The sequence below is a fragment of the Astatotilapia calliptera genome, chromosome 5, assembly GCF_900246225.1.
Source record: "Astatotilapia calliptera chromosome 5, fAstCal1.2, whole genome shotgun sequence".
NCBI lineage: Eukaryota > Metazoa > Chordata > Actinopteri > Cichliformes > Cichlidae > Astatotilapia > Astatotilapia calliptera.
Window position 1 is genome coordinate 9,348,289 of NC_039306.1, and position 23,053 is coordinate 9,371,341.

The 23,053-nt window shown below is 40.6% G+C and overlaps 1 protein-coding gene across 15 annotated transcripts in view; it reads right to left on the reverse strand.

The window, feature by feature from the left end:
• Positions 1–1,296: 1,296 nt before the first annotated feature.
• Positions 1,297–23,053, reverse strand: part of eif4g3a (eukaryotic translation initiation factor 4 gamma, 3a) — a 68,523-nt gene continuing 46,766 nt past the window's right edge. For all 15 annotated transcript variants that reach the window (XM_026167121.1, XM_026167118.1, XM_026167115.1 and 12 more), the window contains 18 exons: positions 22,694–22,891; positions 22,219–22,365; positions 21,874–22,110; positions 18,454–18,558; positions 16,194–16,332; positions 15,797–15,909; positions 13,319–13,409; positions 8,234–8,351; positions 7,889–8,112; positions 6,940–7,052; positions 6,412–6,584; positions 6,019–6,144; positions 5,693–5,774; positions 5,354–5,452; positions 4,915–5,061; positions 3,779–3,860; positions 3,493–3,639; positions 1,297–2,311 (listed from right to left, as the gene is read on the reverse strand). In XM_026167121.1, the coding sequence (XP_026022906.1) occupies positions 2,130–2,311; positions 3,493–3,639; positions 3,779–3,860; positions 4,915–5,061; positions 5,354–5,452; positions 5,693–5,774; positions 6,019–6,144; positions 6,412–6,584; positions 6,940–7,052; positions 7,889–8,112; positions 8,234–8,351; positions 13,319–13,409; positions 15,797–15,909; positions 16,194–16,332; positions 18,454–18,558; positions 21,874–22,110; positions 22,219–22,365; positions 22,694–22,891 (2,523 nt within the window). In that variant the 3' untranslated portion in view covers positions 1,297–2,129. The remainder of the gene's footprint in view (positions 2,312–3,492; positions 3,640–3,778; positions 3,861–4,914; positions 5,062–5,353; positions 5,453–5,692; positions 5,775–6,018; positions 6,145–6,411; positions 6,585–6,939; positions 7,053–7,888; positions 8,113–8,233; positions 8,352–13,318; positions 13,410–15,796; positions 15,910–16,193; positions 16,333–18,453; positions 18,559–21,873; positions 22,111–22,218; positions 22,366–22,693; positions 22,892–23,053) is intronic.

Here is a 23,053-nt window from a genome sequence, read left to right on the forward strand (position 1 = left end):
CTAAAACAAATACAAAAAATAAAAAATTTAACAAAAATAAGAAACAAAAAACAAACAATTATAATCATTATAGTTTGAAAAGACAAAAGGCATAACATCATTATGTCACTCTGGATTTGAGTTTTTATAATTTCTTAATTATTATTAAGTCAGAATGCTGTTTTTCCTGCTTTTTTGTGAATTTTCTTTGACATATCCTAACAAAAACTCCATGGAAGATGTTGCTTATTTCACAGCTGAGATATCCTTGAATTCAAGAGCAGTTTTGGCCACACAGGTAAATCCTGAAAAGTGAAATCAGAGAAAGTGTTGCTCACATGTGTGATGGGATAATGCCTGGATGGACAAAGCTATAATTTGTGGGATCTGTAGTTTTTGAAGGGAACAATGAAAATGGTTATCTTGATTAAAGCTCCGAGTTTACTCTCCATTAAAGTGGCAGACATCCAACTTTAATCAGAGCAGTATTTAGATTTTGACGAGCCAGACAGATTAAAGAAACCCTTCAGGGGAAAGTGAACAGCTAAAAACAAACACGTTCTATTACAGCTAATGGTTTCATGATGCTGCATTACAATGTGCTGCTGCTGTAAAATCCGCAGATCGTTTTCTTAATTGCTTGTTTTCTCTATATCAGTCAGTTTTACAACGCCCTGGGGTTTCTTTAAATTGTTTTGTCAAATAAGCTGAACATTTTCTAATTTAAGCTGCACCATTTTGCAAGAAAAAAAAAAAAGACAAACCTCAAGTGATAAACCATTCCCCAGAATAGCAGCCAATAAACTGTCATTGACGGATACAAAGAAAAATGGCTGTAATTCCTCCACAGTTAACGCAATACTTTTGTTAAACCCCTCACTTCAATCCTGTCTTAATTGTTTAAAATCCAGTACCGGTGCTCAAAAACCTATGAAACCTGTAACAGTGACAAGAGAATCGACCTCATCGGTGAACGTGTGTCAAAGTCATTCATGCTAGGAGTGTCGCCTGCTGCTGTAAATCTAACCCAAGCCCTAAAAGCACATGTGATGACGGGTGCGTGACGTAACAGACGTTAAATATGAACGTACGAATGTTTACATCGAATACGAGCATGAGAAGAAGCGCTGCAATGATTTCAACTTCCCGGTGGCTCCAGGGGATTCCAGCTGCTTCTTCCTGGATTTAAAACTGTTTTTCTTCAAACACTGGCTCAGTTTATTAGACATACACACACACATACACACACGCGTCAAAAAAATAATCTGGCAACCCACCTTTCCCCCCAAAAAGAAGAGACGAAAACACGAGAATAAGCACTTTTTTAAATACCTTTTTTTGTCTTTAATGTATTTACAAGCTTTAATCTGCTCTGTAGGTCTGAAGTGTTACAAGCATGTCATGTTCAGCGACTCTGGCCATTTGCTTTTTGAAGTTGCTCATTCCATCTGAATGAATCTGGTTTGTTCGTCTACGTTTGTGTGACAGTTCGGACTTGCATCGCTTCTTGAATGCATACCTCTACCTCTCATGAGGTGTATGTACATATCAATGCAGAGCAAGCCAAGGCTCAGGGAGACACTTCTTGGTTATTACAAGATAACCTTTGACCTTGGACAATGTTAATAGTTCCTGTGCATTCAACTCCTCTTTTTTTTTTAATCTTTGCTTCCCCTTCATCCCAAAATAATTTTGCTTTACTCTGTTTTAAACCAAACAGTGTGGAATCCGGGGAGGCTGTTTATTTCACAATTATTATTTTGTTATTATAATTAATTATATTGTTATTTCTGCCGTCTTGTTCTCATTGTGAGCATCTGCAAATGTTAAATAACTTTCATATTTGCAGTCCTTAAAAAAATAATAAATTAAAGAGTCCAGAACCTATGTATCTTTTAAGTCTCTTCTTAAAAAGTAACAAAAGAAAAGTAAGTTAAAATTTAAAAAAAAAATATTTTCTATGTATAATACAGGTATTTAGTGCTTCCACCGTTGGGATCCAAACTCAAAATGGCGGCATGTTTCAGAACCGTACCGCAGAAAAAAATTCCAGCCGTAAACATGTCGTCCTGCCCACGCAGCCATTTTGAAAGTTTGTTCTGCTGCGAGGATACAGTTCTACTAAGTCGCGTCCCCGGGTGTCTCCCTCGTCAATTATCTTCAGACTCCTCCTCTGCCTCGCGCAGCCAGGTGAAGAAGGCCGTGACGGACTTCAGGGCCACGCCTTTGCCCTGCTCCTCGGCCGGGTCTTTGCTCGACTCCCACTTGTAGAAAGCGTCCTCCGAGATGACGTCCTCATCATACAGGCAGTCAAAGAACATCCTTAGGAGGTCTAGAAGACAGACAAATATTCAACTGTCACCTTGTTTGACAAGTTCTTTTCGAAATTAGGTTAAAGTTGAACCCTGTTCCTTTTCATTCTAAAGGAACTAGAAAATAAATTTAAAACCAGCCAGAAGAGAAACAAGACTGATTGAAAAGTTACATTAACACAGTGAAGCCTTCAGGCAGGCAACTTAAACTTAAAGATTAGGCGTATTTTGCTAAATTTAATTCGTTTTTTAGTCGTCAAGACTTGAAACCAGCAAATGAGCACAGAAATTAATCAGGAAACAGTTTACTGAGGTCACAAATACAGTCAGCTGAAGACCATTTCCCCCCCATACACATTCTATATAATCCTGCCTTTTTGCAGCTAGAGAAGATGCCCCCTGCTGGTCATTACAATGAATGCTTGTTAAGGCAATACCAACTTCACCAAAGTTCCATTTTTCATGCTGTTTCAGACTTAATCAGAGTCTTATCTTCTGTCACTGCTCTGTTTAGGGTGTATGGAATGGTACAAGACCGTAGGCTTGCAGTTAAAAATATAAAACAAGGTAGATGGAAATAATTTTTTTATGACCGTAGTAGAAAGCTACTGAAGTCTAGTGTTTTGTTCTTGGTCTTGTTTGGTTATCTGTGAGTGTTTGTGCACCTGTGCATGTAGTTTATGAATGCAGCTTTATATGCTTTATCTGACAAAGTGACACTCTAACCTCTTGTCTAAATACAGTCACTACTAGTTTTCATAGAATCAACATAAGCAGTAAAAAAAAATGTGACCATCTTTTATATACAGTCTATTGCAAACCCTACCTAACCCATGTTGACATAACTGCAAGATATATTTCCTTGAAACACATTATATTCTTATACCTTGAGAACTAAACTGCAGTGAAGTTCTCATCAAGTTTATTTATGCAAATCCTCCACAGAGAAACACTGAGACTTTTAATTCAATCATTCTTTACCTTGGAAACAGCCACTAACTATTAAGAATTTACTTGTAAGAACTCTGTGGTGAGATCAAGTTCTTTAAATGAATAAAAAAAAATGTCTTAATCATTACATGTACAGCCACTTGTAGCCAGTATTTGAGCTCTAATCAGCAATAACAAAAGAGAGGCGCTAGTAAGGAAAGCTAAGAGCAGCAGGTTTTACTAGTTTTATAAACTATGATGCAGAACTTACTTGGAGGCTGATCGAGGGCAACGATCAGCGCCTGAAGTGCATAAAGTGCTTGCAGCTGTCGCTCAGTGTCTGAGTTAAGGTACTTGAGTAATACAGGCAATCTCCTCTGGATCATGGCCGTGTCCACTCGACAATTGGTGTTATCATCTGTACAGCAAAGCAGGAGGCAGAGTGAGTGCATGCTGAGCCGGCCCGCTCGCAATTTGGCAGAGTGTAAATATTGCAATCAGCGGTGGGATTTAAGCAGAACAGAGAAGTGTCTTCTCCAGGTGGTGGAGTGGCTTACCTTTCACTGCTGCCTTACACACAGCTGTCATCAGAGCCCTCAGGAAGGGAGACGAGCTCATCTGTGTTTCATCTAGATTTGCCTGGGAAACGGAGCAGAACTAGCTGTCATTGTCACATGACTCCACTTAGCAGGTAAAAAATACACTGCAACCTCACATAACTTTGCAGCAGCACATGTTTTAACTATGTTTTCCCCTTCAAACCATGTTTGGATTGCGTCCTCTGCTCAAACACTCAACTTCAACCACACCAGGATTATATTATACTCTGTATCAACACGTCACTTAACACCTACTTGTCCGCGAATGATCTGATACTCTGTTCTACTGTTCACCATATTTGCACAGTGTTTGAGTTATTTTCTGACATTTTTAGTAGTGAGTGCAGCTGAACAATGGTAAGTGGCAAATGGGTTGCATTTATGTAGTGCTTTTATCCAGAGAGCTTTGTAATTTCATACACACTGTTTGCTCAAAGCCAGGAGGCATGCTGCTGGTCTGACCATCATGAGTAACTGGGGTCAAGGAATCGAACCACAAACTCTGGTATTGGTGGACTTCTGAGCCCCAGCTGTCCACTTCTGTAGAGTCAGGTACTATAAGAGCAGGCTACATTAAAACAGTTGGCATGGCTTCTGGTTCTATCGTCATTCGAGCTGGCTACCTCAAGCTTGGTCTCCTCAGACATCTTTAACACGTCGTCCTATTCATGTATTAACATAACAGGATAAAGATGAAAACAGGAAAAGTAAGAAAAAAAATACAACTGAACAACAATGATGAAGCACCACGAGGTGCAGCGCTCAACATAAGAGAACAGAACAGAAAGACAGTGGAAGGCAGAAAAGTCACAAAAACGTTCAGTCCTTATATTTATGTCTCTTTTTAATTGCACCAAAGGCTGTAAAAAGGCACATTTTCAGAATCCTATATCTAAAAAATTAAAGCGATGGAAGAATAAAAAATGCAAACACCACGTCTGTTCTCATTCCATACTTTTAATTTAAAAAAAAAAAAAAAAAAAAAAAAAAAAGCAACACAGCAAACGACGGCCTGCCGCTCCTCCCTGCTTTTAGCCACTCGGTCACACAGTTTGTGTGATGTTTGAGCTCCTGAGTAACGTCGCTTGTCATACCTCCACCCAGTCAAAAATCTGCTCATCACTGGCCATATCCTCCAGGAGGAGTCTCTCCAGATGCTGGCTCATCTCCTCAGGAGACAAGACCCTTTCGGGCAGAGCTGCCTCAGGATTGGAGCTGTCTGACTGAAGAAACTGGAGTTTCTGTTGATGTGAAAATGACAGGAGAGGACAAGAAATGAAAAGGTGATGAAAAGGGGGAAAAAAAAGGTTTTCCTGTTGTCTGTTTACATAGTTTTCTATAGAATTCCTAGGTAACACCTGATGACATCATGCAGATCTCAAAAAACAGCAACACATGAGCGATGAGGAAGCAGTGTGTAATCACACAATGAAAAAAGCTAAATTTTTGGACCCTAATGTTAACTTCTATCTGACCTAGTGACCAATGAAAGAAATCAAAATGTTGTCAAGTCTGAGCCTGACACTAACCAACCTGTTGTAAGATGAAGGCCTGGACATCCTCTCCCTCTGGAAGAATGTCGGTCCAGTTGAGGCCAGATTCCCTCCATAAAGAACCTACAGTCCTATGGCTCTGTGGAAACACAACAAGACAAAAGTTAAACCTCTCCCCTCACACACATCTTCTTGCATTTTCAACATTTTGAAGGCGAGGATAAGGAGCATAGATACTTACACAGATATATTATTCATTAGTCCCTAATCTTCATTGATTAAATGTTACTGAGGTCATGAGAACAGATAAAAAACAAACAAACAAAAAAAGTAAAAATAATCATAAAAAACAACAATATAACATCTAAGCATTGCTTACCATGTGTTTGCATAGTAAGTGCAGTATTTCAGATATAAGGATCCCAGCTCTTCCCACAGGAAGCAAGGGTTTGCTTAATTCACTGCAAACAGAGACGAAAGAAATTGAAGTATACATGTTTTTCCCCCTGTCACACACAGCTTTGTTTACAGCAAATGTGCAATCAGACCAATTATTTAAACACATGTGCAGATGTAACCCTCATGTTTTGTTTTTTTTATGTCTGATGGAAGGTAATCTGAGACTAAAGTGTAGATAAATTGGTGGCAGAGGTGAATTTATTTCTGAACAAATGTAGCAAATCTTTCATTTTCAGTTATTTGTACCTAAAGAGCTCTTTCATAGAGAAGCCCCCCTCCTTCAACACAGGGCTGAGCAGCTCAGCCAGGTACAGCCAGATGTGAGGAATGTCGATGGCCATGTCGTCCGCTTGCTCCAGCGTGTCTGCAAACCTGAGAAAACAAAGACAAAGAGAAGACCAAGCAGTGATTAGATGTGACAGTGCTTCAAACTTTATTTCCACTTTAATAAACAATGTTAAAAATACTGCAATGTGCTTTTTAAAGGATATACTTTCACTTTAATGTGTATTTCCATTGCAAGATTGGTCCAAAATTTCAGTGCCAAATAAATCAAATAATAAAAAATGGGTAAGAAGAAAGTAAATAGAAGAGTTCTAGTGATCGATTGAGTATTGGCCACTAAGCAAGTGAACTGACCCTTTGTAGAACTGGGCCTTGGGCACGGTTCCCTGCTGCACCAGCTGGAAGAAGAGCTGGCCCATGTGGTCCCGTGTGATCTGACTGCGCTCTAGGGTCGACTCCACCCCAACGCGCACAAAGATGTGAAGCTGGGAGCCCAAGTCAAGCTCGTCCACACACTGGATAGCCTCCTGCAGAAAATGAAGATATATTGTCAAAACTGATTCAGCTGGAAATTACTGAAAAATTTAAATACTGAAATTTTCCATTCTAGCAATTATAAATCATTAAAATATCAAACACGGTTCATTATCTTACCCTGCTGGTGGATTTAAACTCACACAAATCTTGGTTAAAGCTTACAACATATCTTAAAGGGGTATGAAAAATACAAAATGCATGCTTGCCTTAAAGAAAATAACTTATTTAATCATGAATGAATCTTCTGGAAAGATCACTGTTAATATTCATGTAAAGCAGAAGCTTGCTGATGCGTATTAGAAGTTGTGCACCGTAAACTTCACCTACTGCTCGTGAATGTCATACCTTGTAATCATTTATGTGTAGAAATTCGTCAATAATAGACTTGGACTTCCTCTCGATCCCCTCCTCAGACAGGGCTGGTCTGTCTGGGGTCTGGACCACTGGCTCAGGTTTCACTGTAAACATATAAACACAAGTCCCAACTTTGCCTTTTGGTGGAAAGAACCGATGGCTGCTCTAAAAAGTAAGTTCAACACACCCCACAAATCTTCTTCTTATCTGGATTGAGTTACATAAACACTGACAATCAGGATAAACAGTCACACGAAGGTGGTTGGCAAATAGACAATTATACTCAGGGATTTCTAAACCTAAGCACCATATAGCAGTATAGTGTTAAAAAGTGCAGAATGAATATCTGTGTGTGCTTATAGTGTTTGAAGTTTTCATTCGAATTGAAAAAGTGCTTTATAAATAAAATCTATTTAAAGCCAGGAAGGAAAGCTGGCTGTGCAAGTTAATAGACTCATTACTACTGACTGATCATTAAACCACAGGAAAATCTGACTACATTAGCCTACAACACCGTAAAGCACATCAAGAGGTGTTAGATGACCTTAGAAATATTGAAGTAAATAATTCAAACTGGTAAGTAGGTTTACTACTTTTATATAAAGTCAACAAGCAAGTATATGGTAATACAACCCTAAAAATGTAAACAGGTTTCTTTTAATACAAAACTACAAATTTTCTATAAAATGCACCAAATCAGGTGTTCCTGAGAATTTACATTTCCTACCAATGCTCATTTAAAAAGACCTCAGACTCTCTCACTATCTGAGTATCAATGTCCAGGAATGATAGGTATTTGATTGATGGAGCTTTTGTACATGAAATGTACCCTGGTAAGAAGTGGGCTACCTTGTTAACACCAAAAACTCAGGGTTTCGCTTGTTTTCACCTGAAAACTGAATGAAATATGTAAACTGCAGAGGCTGAGCAGTGTTCTCACCAGGCTCCCTGACTCTACTGCGCTCCATCTCCGTTTTGTCCTCCGTGACACTCGGTCTCCGGGGCTCGGCTCCCTCTCGCTCACGGTCTCTTCGCGGCTCCTCTGGGTTCGGACTTTCCAGCAGCTCTTTAGAACTTCCTCCCCTGATGAACGGTCCGGGCCGTGCTGATGGCGCTGCAGAGATTAGTGGCTTGTCACTGCGCTCTCTGCCTGTACTGGCACGACTTTTTGTGAAGGGGGGAGGAAAAAAAAATCAAGTCAAACATGATGTTGCTCAATAAAAGGATATTCGAGAAATCAGCAGACAATCAGGAGGAACAAATAAGAGCTGGAGTTGTTTTTTACCTTCCTAGAGTTCTCCTGGAGTCATATTCTGGGTTCTGGGGAGGTGTAGTGGAGGGCTGAGGTGAGAGTGTCGGCTGCAGTGCAGAGTAACGGTTCAGGCCAGTTGTCCGTGACAGGTCTGTAACAGGAAGAAGAAAAATTCAATTCAATTCAATTCAATTTTATTTATATAGCGCCAAATCACAACATAAGTCGCCTCAAGGCGCTTCATAGATACAGAGAAAAAAACCCAACAATCATATGACCCCCTAATGAGCAAGCACTTTGGCAACAGTGGGAAGGAAAAACTCCCTTTTAACAGGAAGAAACCTCCGGAGGAGTGATCACATTTGGTGTTATTAAATCTCAGTTCTATGTATTCCCTACAGCAAAGAAAGACACGGCTCAAAGTGGTCTAACTTACAAAATGATCTTTAATTTTACATATTCCGGAATATGGAGACCCGAACACACTAGCTCAGGTCTGAAGCACAAACAGGAAGCCTAGTTATTCATATAGACGTCACACAAACTTTAAGTTTCGATCAAACACTCTGCTTAGTTTCACTTTCTGCCTGCAGTTACCATGCTCTGCAAAAACATGCAGTTTCCTGTCAGCCTGCGACCTAGTCTCAAAGCTGGCCCTCTCTTATACATAATACAATATAGTCAACAAAATAAGCATTAAAATATATATTTAAATCCCAACAGTGTCAAATCAGCCAGAGTGCTGATTCGACTCAGTCACTATGCAGCATAATCTGTCCATAGCAGCTTTAAAAGTCCAGCCAACCCCCAAACGTATGGATGCCACAATCCACTTCGGCCCTGAAAAGCTTCTGTCACCCACCTATACTTATCATTTCATGGTTTTCATCTGCAGGTCCCACTCTTGTAAACTCCAGAGAGCCTGAGAATTACTGCTCCATTACTCAGCAACTAATGAGCAGACCATTAACTTTAACTACCCAACAACCAAAAGAAATAAAACAGCAGTGGATCAAAAGCTATTCAGATACATAAAGGGTATGACAAAATGTAAAATCAAAGCTTTCTTTTATTAGCTTTGAATACTTTTGATTGCAAGTAATTTATAATAAAACATTTATGTTTTTTTTTTTTGTGTCCCGTTTGGATCTTTAGCCATCAGAATTGTTGTCTTAAGGCCAAGAAAGATGCCAAGTGGATTTATTTTACCAAGTGGATCATCATGGCCTTGCCATATTGGTCCATTTGATTGACCTTTATTATAATTATGAATTTATTTTATTTTCAGTTGCTACAAACGGGACAGGACAGGGAGAAAGAATGAAAGAAAGAGAGGGAGAGAAAGAAAACCAAAGGGGAGAAGAGACGGTGAGAAGGGGGGGAAGAAAGAAAAAAAAAACAAAAAAAAAAAAAAAAAACACCTGGGTCACCTGTATGGAGAAAAAAAACAGAAGAGAAAGCAAACAACAAAGAGCAACATAGTAAAAAAAACAAAACGGCACCATCACAATAAACTAGCTAGCAGTAGATATCAGTAGATACTAAATAATAAACGATATTGTGCAGCACGCAAGATAGACAGTGCACAATGTGCTTTGAGGCAGCAGCCAAGAAAGCTGTAGTCCGCGTCTGTGAATACCCGTGTGTACACCTGTGTGCATACCTGTGTGGATCAGCGCGCTTGTATTCCAAAGGTTTCTCCATGTAACGATCTGCTAGGGAGTGTGGGGAGCCACAGCCCCGTCCTCCAGGGTATGAAGCAGGTATGGAGGAGATCAAAACTCCAGACATCCAGAGGCCCCCAGAACACAAGAGACCAAGGAAGACCAACAGAGGGGCAGCCGCGCCACTGTCCCAGTAAGAGCTGAGGAGAGTCCCAGATGAGGGTTCACTCAGCAGCCGCGGAGCAGAAGCCAGGGGGAGTTGCAGTGACGCGCCCGTGAGCTCCGCCGGCAGCCAGCTGTGCCTGAGTGACCGAGCCCCAGGCCGAGAGGCCGGGGGCACCCCACCTCCGAAGTGGCCCGAGCGAGCCCCAGGCTCCAGGCCCCGATAAGCGGCCGTCAAGGAGTGAGCCGGTGTGTACCCGGACGCCCACCCCCACACACAAAGAACCACCAACGCACCGACACCTGAGGGAGTCTGCCACTGGCAGGGGAAGTGGTGGTGGGTGGAGATAGGCCTCCAAACCTTGGAGGGCATAAGATGTCCCCAGAGAGGTGGCGTCTGACACCCAACCTGACATATAGACACAGACATACAGGCACACACAGACACAAACATCCATTCCCCCTCATGCTCTCATATGCACTCACTCCACACTCAACCAACGTGGAGACAGACATAAAGAGACGCTGTACAACGATCACACTCCCCAAGCGTACTCTACGAACTGGGTCTAGGTACCCTTACCCCTGGAGGGGGGAACTGCACCCAGACCCAGGTGGTGTTACCCTTTTCCCTGCGGTGGGGAGAGGCAGACCGCCCCGACTCCGCAGCAGCAGGGAGGCCCCACACTCCAGACCGCAGTCGGACGGCCAACTCCTCCACCTAGCCCTCCCGCTCCAGCAGGCCGCAGAGAATGGGGGTGAGAGGAGACTCCAAACCTCCCTCCACCCGCTCATTGTAGTGTTGATGCATGTGTGTTCTAAGGTGCAATTAAAACCCAGGAGGGCATGGAGCTACCTGCTAGAGAGCAGCAGGTAAGCGCATGGTCCCTCCTGCTAGCCCTCAATGTCTACGTGTATTTAAAATTGAGAGGTGGGCAACGACGCCAGGGGTGGGGTGTACACCCTGATGGTACTTTGGACTCCGTGTATCGCAGCCACGAGGAAACAGTCACCCGAGAGCCAAAAGAGCCCCCAACCGGACATGACCGCTACCCCGGGTTGAGCCCCCCAAGGAAGATGCCTCCGGGGAACCCCCCGACGCCCTAAGCTTGTCCCTACCCCCACACCAATCACAACAGTGAAGGTGGGACCAAACTATGACCCCCCACTAGGTGATGGAGCTGATCAAAGGAGCCCAGAGCAATTGATCTGGTGTGGTGGCAGAGGCTGTATCAAGACTAATGTAATCTAATGGATAATTTCTATATTGGTTAGAATTAAGATTATTTTTATTTTTCCAGTTCATGAGGACTGTTTTCTTGGCTATGCATAGGGCAGTGAAAAACATATGGGCGATATTCTTTTCTGAAGTGACATTATCTAAGCTGCCCAGTAAACACACTAAGGGGGAAGTTGGGATGTTACATTTCAGACACTTTGATAAGTCTTCACATATCTCGCGCCAAAACTTCTGAACTGGTGGACAGAACCAAAGAGCGTGAATGTAATTGTCTGGTGTATTGCCTTGACAGTGTGAGCAGTTGTTGGAAGATGTAAAGCCCATCTTGAACATCCAATGACCTGTATAGTGCACTCTATGTAGTATTTTGTATTGTATTAATTGCAGACTGGGATTTTTAATTAATTTAAAGGTTTTTAAGCATACCTGAGACCAGAAGTTTTGGTCTAAGCTGACTGATAAATCTGCTTCCCACTTTGCAATAGGAAGGGATATTGATTCATCTAATTTAGAAAGTGTTCTGTATATTTTAGATAATAATTTGGGGGATTTAAGAGTAAGGAAATGTGCCGCACTTGGTGGTGTTTGTAATTCAACTTGACTGAGGTTAAATTTCTTTTTTACTATGGATTTAATTTGTTGATATTCTAAAAATCTTTTCTTGTTGATCCCATATTGTGCAACTAGTCTGTCAAATGGAATAAATTCTGTTCCCTCTAATATATGTTCTAAGTATTTAATTCCTTTACAACTCCATTCTGGGAAATTAATCATATTATTGTTTTGTAATATGTCAGGGTTATTCCAGATAGGTGTACGTTTGCATGGGATTAATGAAGACTCCGTTATTTTTAGAAACTCCCACCATGCTGTCAGAGAAAAGCTGATGTTGATACTTTTAAAGCATTCATGTCTTTTGATGTTTGAGCTGATAAATGGTAGGTCTGAAATCTCTAGATCCTTGCATAGTGCCTGTTCAACATCTAGCCAGGGCTCATCTAAGAAGGTATGTTTTGACCATTCTGAGATGAACTGAAGCCTGTTGGCTAAGAAGTATTGGTGAAAATTAGGCAGATCATTTATGGTTATTTGAAAGACCTTTCCAGGTCAAACAGCAACACCTTCCCAATTTACCAGGGGGAAAAAGCAACACATTGGGAATCACAGCTACACAGTTTTTCCTGCATACAGGAATGTTTGGCACTCCCCAAAGAGGTTTTATACAAAGAGGATAATACTGTCACTAAATCTAAACTAAACTAAAACTAGGCATTGCTACAGATGGTTACTGAGACATCTGTGTGAAAGTGAACCGATCATGCTGATGCACACTGTCACCCACCAAAGGCCTTGAACTCACAAGCTGAACTTTTTTTAAATATAAATCTCAATTTATGGAGAGAAGTGTTTATGCCTGCAAAGCAATGCTGCTCCTAAGGTTGAATTATTTTGAACTAAAAGTGCTGCGAGTGCATTGCACTGGGGGAGTTTTTGCCCTGAGGACTTTGAGCGCTGTCAACGCCGAGCTTCACAGGATTTGTATAGAAAATTGATGCTTCCTGTGGAGACGGAGCCTAACAGCCACAGGTCAGAGCGTGGAGAGTGTTGGAGAAAGCAGTCTTTGTTTTCAAAAATTTCACACAGTACCTGCTCTTCATGCATCCTGATGCTTTTACTGTGACACATCTGAGCCAGCTGCAGCTACAATCTCACCATCAGACCAGATTTTCGACATTTTTGGGGGGCCAGTCACAAGGCACTGAAGATGTATTTCTTATCATTTCTAATGTTATTCCATCGAGTCTCACTGACAGCCATTTATTGTATTTGAAAGATGTTTGTAAATTGCCAAAACTGACTTAGTGTCAATAAATCAGCAGCTGAAAGCTGAGCGATGCTCCCAACTTTGCCATTTTGGTGTTTTAGTACAACTAATGAGCCTCTGAGACTCGAGATGAAAAGACTGTTATGACGACCACAGTTTGTACAGTGTGCTCGGTTCTGTTTTTCCAAGTTTTGCTAATGATGTTATAGCTTGTTGTGGCATCTTACCTGAGTCGCTGGCTTTGGCTCCTCCGCTGCTGCCCTTCACCCACGTGACTTGAGCCCGTGGGCCGAGCTGGATCTTCTCATCCATCTGAGGCTGCGGGAACACAATAATTCAGAAAAAAAGCTTCACAATCTCTGCCTTTAAGCTGGAGAGGAGCAGTATTTTAAAAGGACAAGGAAGACTGACAGGTATAAGGCCAAAGGAAAAATGTAACGTGAGTGTCAAGTGAGTATCCAGTTAAATGGGGCTGTAAATGACGATAGCACCTAAAATGCTGCCTCTATACCAGACAGCTTCTGGGATATTTGGTTCTCTCTTATAGACTAACAGTTAAAACTGCCAGAGTGCTTCCAGCAGAGGGCGCTCCAAAAATGAACTAACTTCTTTTACCCAGCAATAGTTATAGTTCCATCAGGATGTCAGTATATGCATAACTGAGCATGTAGAGTTATGTAGATGGGAACAGAGGACATTGATGTACTCGGCCCAGTTATGATTATCCTTAAGAGTCATCTTGAGTCTGCGTAAACAGTTATCTTCTGTGTGCAAAAAAAAAAAAAAACACCAGCCAGCTGAAAAGGGGCTTTGACATGAGATGAAAAAAACAAACACATGTTGAATGGAAAACAAACTTGTCACAACATGAAAACCATCCCACAATTTGTTTATATTACAATGCAGAATTGAGAAAGTTCAGCCAAGTCTGAGAATCTGAGAGAACAAAGCAGCCGCACATTACCCACACACCATCAGACCCAATACACAACATGCTGCAACAAAACACTGTCTGTGACAGGTTTCTAATTAGAGCTCATTTCTGATACTTCCATCATCACTGGTGCCTCCTGAATTGACGGATTCACTAACTCACGGGTTTTCAAACCTTTTCTAGCATGCCCTTTTTTTGAAGCCAAATTTTTTTAAACCCATACTCTGCAATTTTGTTTAAAAACTATTAACAAGAATCCAAATTTAATTTTAGTGAGAAACAAAAAGTCTGTACAACAATCTCGTCTATCCTGCCCTCCAAAATTACATTATTTTATCTTAGTTTTCCCACGGTGCTCCAAACTCCTCAGTCTGAGAACAAGTGATTTTGCTAACTGTGAGGAGAAGAACTAATCAACATAATGATGATTTTTCTTTAAAAAAAAAACCTGTTTAGACAGTCTGCTATTTTTAGATCTCACTCTGGAAGTTCTGACCACTTGTTCTGGGTGCTCAAACCTGTGCCGAGAGCAAACATCAATTCTGTTTCAAACTGACCCCAATTTCATGTGAGGGACAGTCATCACTGGTGCTGGCCGCTACACCTCCAGTTATGATTGAACAGTTTTCATTTGATGAGTTCAGGCCAAAGTCATGGTCTCAGGTGAGGAGTGAGACCTGGTGCATGTTCATTTTTAAGAAAAAAAAAAAAAGAAACATTCATCGTGTTGTTCACTTTGAATTTGTCCCTCGGGGTGAGACTGTCAGCCAGGAGTTCTAATGTAATGTCCTGAGTGATCTGAGGGGGAGTATTCACAGGAAACAATATGAACTCGATTGTCATTGTATTGGCTAAAAGTGCAAAGAAAACGGATGGATTTTCATGCCCACATCAACAAAATCTTTGCTCACCGGCCAGAGGTGCCTTCCTGCAACATTGCCCACATGCCGAATATGTAAATTCAGTTGAAAGATCATTGTTTTGACATCACAGAGTTTACTAGTCACATAGTGAATTTTGCTGTGTGGGGGGTAAAAAAAACAAACCCCACTATTTGTACGTAAAAACTCCAAGGACTCTATTTCAACGCCACTAGAAATACTTAAATAAATTAAAAATTTAAAAAAAAACCCCAGCAATGGCAGGATGTTGGTCAGGTGACAGACAGATTTTGGAGCATGTGGAAAACCAGGTGGATTGCTGGCTGTGCAGAGCAATAGCTGAACTGAACAGAGAGTCCAGAGTGCAGAGCACTAATCTGAGCAAATAAAAGGTGAAATTGAGAGCAGAGCAGCCAAATTGAATATGTTTCTGTTGTGAGAAATAGAAGAGCTTCAGACTGAGGCCGTGCAATGTGCACAGAGGAGGAGAAAAAGGAGAAAAAGGCTGATCTGTTCACTTGAGCAAAACTCATTTTAACTTTCCAATTAGTTTCTTCTTCTTCTACCATAATTAAATATACATATATATTTATGTTATTAGTTTTGTCATTGTACTTGTTAATAGAATAATAAAACATTTAAAAATCTTTTTGTGTCAGCAGAGAGTTTGGAATTTGAGTATCCTGACAATCCTACAGGTTGAGATGTATCATGATGTTGCAGGCAGTTTCTCTGTAGGAGTTTCTCTTCCAGTAGAAAAAGGGCACTTGCAGCATATTGAACATTTCTAAGATTTATTAAAGGTTTTTCTTGTCTTTCCAGCTGGTGGCGCTCTAACTAATGGCTGAAGTTCATCTCAGGCTACGACCAGCATGGGCAGCATGTCTCACCTTGGAGATCTTTGGGATCTTGTTGGGGTCGATGGTCCTGCTGTTCTTCGTCATAGGCACAGTGTTCCAGGTCTCTTCTCTCTGCCCACGCTGATCTCTTTGATCTCGTGGATCTAAGGGGCATAAAGCAGGAAAAATATAGTTCCGTGGGAATTCAGCGACAATTCTGAACATTTTTCATCATTTCAGACACGCATTAAACACATGACGAAATATTATAGGTCATCTGACAGATGGGAGGGGGTAGGGGGGCTTCCTTTCTGCTGCTGGGCACAATAGCATCTCTGCGGGCTATAGGAACAGGAAGTCTGCCTGTATACTTGCAGGCTTCCTGAGTCACTGTAGCTGTGCCGATATGACTCTAAGCCTTAAAGAGGATTTAGACTGCAGGCCTGACCTGACCGCCTCTTGCTGTCCTTGGAGAGCAGCTGCTGGTGCACTTTTCTCTGCTCTTCCTGCTCTTCAATCTTAGCCTCTTTGTGGATCTGCTCAATTGTTTTCGGGCCCTGGTCAGCTCTCCTGGAAACCCAGTTGTGCTGGAAAAGAGAGAAAAAAAAACACCAGATTCATAAAATACACCGAACAGTGTCAGTCAGATATAAACCAACTGAAACAACAACCAGAGCAAATTACCGTATTTCCCTTGTTTTATCATGATACACAGATCAGATCACATATGAGAAGCTGTCAGTCACAAAAGAAAATCACTAATAATTTAATGAGTGACCACACCTGACAGAAGATGTGTTAACAAGGTTTTCAACTTGCGACAGCCCATCATTTGTTATTAATATCTATGTGTGCGTCTATGACGCTGAGGATGAAGGTTTTTGTTTTTAAACAAAGTACCTTCTTGCTCATTTCAATTTCAAATTTGACAGGAACGTAGCACAGCAGGGATTTGAATTTTTCCTCCTTTTCGTATGAGATGCTGACGCTGATGCAAACAACTTGTGTCAGGCTAGAGTTAAGGAGCAATCTCAGCTTAATCAATGCAGATGCATCTACAGGAAAAACACAATATCAACCTTAACAGCGACACCACAGATGAGGTTTGATATATGTATGAAGCTGAACTGACAATTCTGTCTCATTTTCATTAGGCTTTTAAACTCAGGCTACAACAGCTAAACACAAACACAAAAACCCATAAAAGCACCCGTCACTGAGATGCTGGTTCGGTCCAGAGACAGCAGCAAATAACAAGGGGAAAAATAAACCGCATCCCCAAGCTTTACAGGTGGATTTATTACTTGTGAACCTCTTCTTATTTTTACTATGAAGATGTTTTCCAATCAACAACTTCCAATTTCTAAACTAGACATGTTTATAGGTTTTTGACGTCTATGTAATTAAACATCTCAATCTAATCAGTTTATAAAATAAATAAAGCAGTCGATGCACGCAGCTTCTGTACAAGTGTTAAGGATATGTTTTTTAAAAACTGTGTTGCACCTTGTTAGCAAGTCAGTATCACTGGGAATGGTTTATACCCCACTTCCTGTTAACTGATTTGGTAACTGACACTCACATCAGACATAAATTTCTTCAGAGGTTATTGCAAACAGTGATAAAATAATAACTGGGCATAGTGGCATAGTAAGTGGTGCTATATCTACAAAATTGAATGGAATATACACAGTAGTATTTATTGTAGCGTCTAATGTTTTTGTGCACTGCAGTGAATAAACATCAATGCTTATTTAGAAGACAACAAACACCAGCAGCTTTTTACTAAAGCTTCTCTTCTAGATTTCCCACAGCTTAAGACAACCTAGATTTAAGACTTATTACAACTTTTATTTTGCCATATTCAGAATTAAATTTAAAACAAACTTAATAACAAGACTGAAGGAAAAACAAAAGCACATCAACTCCTCAGGGTTAGAGATGAAACTTGTTAGCTTTTTCGATATATTTGAGGTATTTTGTTAAAGAATTTTGTAGTAAAATTTCCCCATCTTGATTTTGCTGTTAGCCAACAATACATTTATTCTGAGCTAACTGACCACTGTATTTTAAGACTGAGATTTTAAATTGAAATAATACTTTATCAAATGCAAATGCAGACAGAATGGACATTAGCTGGATTTGAATCTGACAGTTCCAAACTCTATATGATATTTGATTGTGCAAATGTGTGAATAGCTCGTGTAATCTGATGCATTTATTGCCACTGAACATGTGACATGTGCACTGCATCTTAGACTCTCTATCCAGACTGCTTGCACACCTGTAGTGGGAACATATTTGAAGCTGACTATTTTCCGCTGTGTGCAACATGTGAGTAAAATATCCTGACCGGATTTTTCTAAAGTTTTCATCAGTTCATTCGTAAAAACAGAAGTATACAGCTAAAACGTGATCAGCACATACAAGCTTAAACAAGGTCAGGTATTTAAATACTCCAGGTTCATGTTTGTTTGAGGTTTGTTACTGTTTACTGTGTATTTTACCAGAAGGTGTAAAGATTCAATGGTGGAGTAGATATCATTTGAGCAATACTAGATCAAAACACTGATATCCCGCATGTTTCAGAGAAACATGCAGGAAAAATCAATGAAATAAACCTCCGTGGGGGGAAATGCATTATTAGTTCATCTAAACATGGGCTGGGTTCTCCACTGAAAACAATTATCAGAAATGCACACACTCACCAATCTCAGGTCTATAACGTCCTGTAGCATGAACCGTATCCGAGATGAAGTCTTCCTCTCCTTGACGATTTTCTCCATCTGATTGAAATATTGATCCATCCGGGGCTGATGAAAGAGACAGACAAGGTTCATTTGAGATACGAAGGTTAAATTTTCAATTTCTTTAATGGACAGCAGGTCTGAGTGACTCACATTATTTCATTCTACTGACTGATTGTTCAGTTTATTACGTGGAGCGGGACCTGCCTGACCAACCAACATTAAATGGGAACATTTTGGGACGCAGCAGAACAAAAACTCTAATAACCCAAGATGAATGGACTCAATTCGACGTAATAGCTCGCCATTGAACAGAAATGTTCTGGAAATAATGAGATTAAACAAGATAAAACTCATCTAAAAAGGGAACAATGGCTGATTTATGATCAAATTCTTTAGGATTTTATGGCTCTCAACATATTCCAGAAGCAAACAAAGCAGATTTAAGTGGTTACGCTGAGTTCATAAGATTTTTGTAAGGGTGCAGTCTTTGTGCCAATTGGTTAGCTCTTTGGTAACTTTTTGGGGAATTTCTGCTTCTATCTACAGTAATAGCCCAGTAGTGCAGAGCTGATAGGAAAGAGGGGAGGAAGAGCGAAGGAGCAGCAAAGGGCGACAGGTTGGACTCAAACCCGGGCTGCTGCATTTAAGCTTTATGGCATATGCTCACTGCTCAACCAGTAGGCTGAAGTGGCACTGTGGGGCTGGTTATTGACAGCAGGAGGAAAACACTACATGTTAAAAAAAGACAAACAAAGACCCAAATATCACAACTGTGGCCTCTGTTGTCATCATTAGGTTTGTCTAACTAAGCCAATGTTCACATTTACTGAACTTTTGCTACAAATCAACTGAAACCATGTCAAATAAAACCAAGCAGCAACTTCTGGAGCTGAAACATGAAGCCAAGGCTAAAGTGCCAAAAACAAAAATTCCTCTGTGTTGTTCACTGCTGACAACCCATGTTAAAATACCCAACTTTATAGTACTAAAAACATGTTAACAACCTAGCATAAATTGGTTGAGGCCTCTATAAAGACTTTCCCCCCTATATAACAACTTTACAGATGTTGATGTTTTAAATTAGGGATGTTAAACTCGTTTTACATTGTGGGCCACATACAGCCCAGCTTGAGCTTATGTGTGCCAGACCAGTGAAACTCCCCTTTCTGTTAGTGTAAAGTTTAATTACACATTTAATTCTTGACATATCGCAACATAAGAAAAACAAGTGTGATTTTGACAGTACATCTCAGGTTTTCTTTGTGATAAAGAAATGCTGCTGCAGTAGTAAATGAAAGTCTTTATGCTTAAATATGGAAATATGGAAAATTAGAGAAAAACAAAGTCATTGCAGAGACTGTTCTGTAATTACAAAACAGGAACTTTTTGTTAATTCAAAGAAATGGACAAAATGGCAAAACCAAAAAATAATCATGCAATCATTCTATTTTGATGGAATCAGGCGGAAGTTTAAGACTCGTTGTTTGGGCTTCAGTTTTGTTGAGCAAAATCTTCTAATTTTAAAATCTTTCATTAAGCTGAAACACAAGCTGTCTGTGCTCGAATGTTCCACCAGCTTCCTTGATTACCTCTTCAGGCTTTGTGAACATATCAGAACAGGCATATTTCAAATACGCTTAACCTAATAATAGTTTTGCAATGGCACAGGCATCCAGCCACAGCTTCACCAGCTCCAGCATCTGTTGTTGTAATTTCAGTTTAACATAGCGAGGTTTAAATGATTTAATACACTGCAAACACCAGGTTTATTTGTCTATTTGTGACTCATAAAAACACACAACCCCCTCCCCTGCAGTGATCAATCTTTTTGGTTAAAGAGTAGGTATGATGTCAGTCTGTTGAGATTTTCCTTGGTTGACTACAGTCTAGATGTTTTCCCTGCTGGTCAGAGGACTTGTCTTTTGTAGGGTGACTGGTACATGACAAGGATCAAACCACACATCACAGTGCAGCAGAGAGCAGTATGGCCTTTAGGTCAGTTATGTCTCTCCAAGCATCTAAGGACTCTTTCTGTGACCAGCTGAGAGTCACTGATATCTACAGGAGAGCCAGTCAGACAGAACAAAGCAGAGCATCGACTGCAGAGACACTGTGGGGATATCCCCATTTCCTCATAACCTATATAAAGAGCTTCTCTGTTGCCTCTGGAACTGAATGTAGCCAAACCGTTGAAGGATCAAATCCCAACAGAACTTCTTTTTTCTTTTTTTGTGCTGCTGTAAACCAGAATCACCTCATCTCACCTCATCAGATTCACTTAACTGCTGCACAGCCAACGCTTACCTTGGTGGATATTAGCACAGGCATAATGATGTCAAAGTGCCATGCCTGTGTCATAAATATAAATTGATTCACCTTTGACTCTATCCATCCAAATATTGTCTGAACTCGTTCACTTTCATTTCCGAGTCTGGCTTTAAGTTTTTAACACAGCCTCAGATAAAAGGTTTGTTCAAGGTCTCGCTGCAATGTCAAATCACCTCTGAATATGTAATGAATAACACTGTGCGTGTAGCACATTACACCAACAGCCTTCAGGTTTGTGCCAGTATGTACGAATCAGTGTAAATGTAACATTACTGTAAGTGTCAATCACATCTACCTTCACCGATTCTCTTTCTTGCCCTGACTCTGATACAACACGCAGCATAAATTCTGTACCAATTATCAGCAGAGGCTTATCTGATCTTGGCATAAATACTGGAAAAAAGGAGACAGCTAACTGATTACGTCTATAAGTTAAATGTGCATACCAGCATCTCTAAGCTAACTATGAATAAACTTGTATAAGACCAAAATAAAATGCCTTGGGTTCAATGCTTGTCTCCAGGAACACCCCCCCCCCCAAAAACAAAAACAAACCCCAAACCAAAAACAGTCTAGTCCAGGGGTAGGGAGCTCCAGGCCTCGAGAGATGGTGTCCTGCAGGTTTTAGATGTGTCCTTGATCCAACACAACTGATTTAAATGGCTAAATTAGCTCCTCAACATGTCTTGACTAAAACCTGCAGGACACTGGCTCTCGAGGACTAACGTTCCCTACCCCTGGTGTAGTCTATATGACCATAAACCACATTTTTACACCTTGGATGTAAATTTCTCTGCAAAACTTACACAGACAAGGTCAGACATTGTCAATTTGCAGATTCTGAGGTGTTTTATGCTAATTGTTTATCAATATTTGAGTGCAGTTCCTCCTGTTTCAAGTCTTAGCTTTTCATTTGAAGTCTCAGCAGGTAACTAAATACTTCCCCAAACACTGAAGACACTTAAACTTCACTATTAAACATAATAGTTAAACTATTAACTAAAACTATATATTAACAACCTAATAAAAGAACCTTCTCCGCCAGCTCACCTTTGCCTTTTCAAAGTCAAGGTCCTTGCCAATGGTGGTGAGTAGCCTGCACAGGCACTCCAAGGACTCCTCATCGTGGTTCTTGAGCAGCTTGACCACACAGTCATGCATAATGGCCTCTGTCAACATCTTGAGCTTGAAAAGCTCGCCGATGAACTTGATGTTGCCGATTGAACGCCGCCGGGCCTTGTCCTTTGCTTCCTCAAGCTCCTCCTGAAGCCGCTCACGCTCAGTCACCTAAAGAAAACAAGGAAACATCAAAGTTTAAAAATCTTATCTTGCCAGGAATGGAATATAGTCCAAATAAAATCCAAAGTAATACTTCTGAAGTCACAGATGACATACCGATGCAGCAGAGTCCAGCTCTTTCTGTTTCCTCTCAAACACCACATCGTCCACCTTGTCTTTCTCAAACTCCTTCTGGCAGCGATTTAGCAGCAGCTTGCGAAAGTTCACTGTGGTGTTGGGTTTGTCTGTCATCTGCACTCTGAGCTGTACGCGAACAAAGTTTGTAGTAAAGAGAAATTAGAGAAAAGACAACATCCCTAAGAAACTTTTAAGACTCAAGTCAGACCAAAACAACTGAAGTAGTTTTCATGTTATACTAAAGAAAAAAAATTTATACAAAAGCACACCAAAGCACACCCTTTTAGATGTAAAAAGTCATTTTAAACCCATTTTTATTTATATGCAATATTTACAATACTAACAATATAATAGCATAGTATAATAGTAACTTAGAATGAATATACCTACGGTATAATTTAAAGCATAACACAACCACAGCTCTGCGTCTTAATCGAGACAGTGATTGGCTTACCGTGGCGAGGCAGCGGCACATGTTTCCATAAGCCACGGAGAAGCTGGGCTCATCGATGGCCTTCTCGAAGACCAGGTCGATGACGCCTTTGAGTCTCTCCTCTGTGTCGATGGTCAGGTCTGTTACCTGCTTCATCAACTGGTTGAACTTCTGAGGCGTCAGCTTGTTCAAGATGCTCCGTACTTTCCTGAAGAGCTCCTGTAGGGAAGCCATCACGCAATCATAAATAGAACTTAATAACTCAGCTTATCAATCAGACACTGTATATTGAGTGAGTTCATTTAGTGGTAGGTTTAATTATTTAGGCGGCTAATTTTTGCTGTATTCTTTTATGTTATTTTGTGTGTTTTGCTGTCTGTG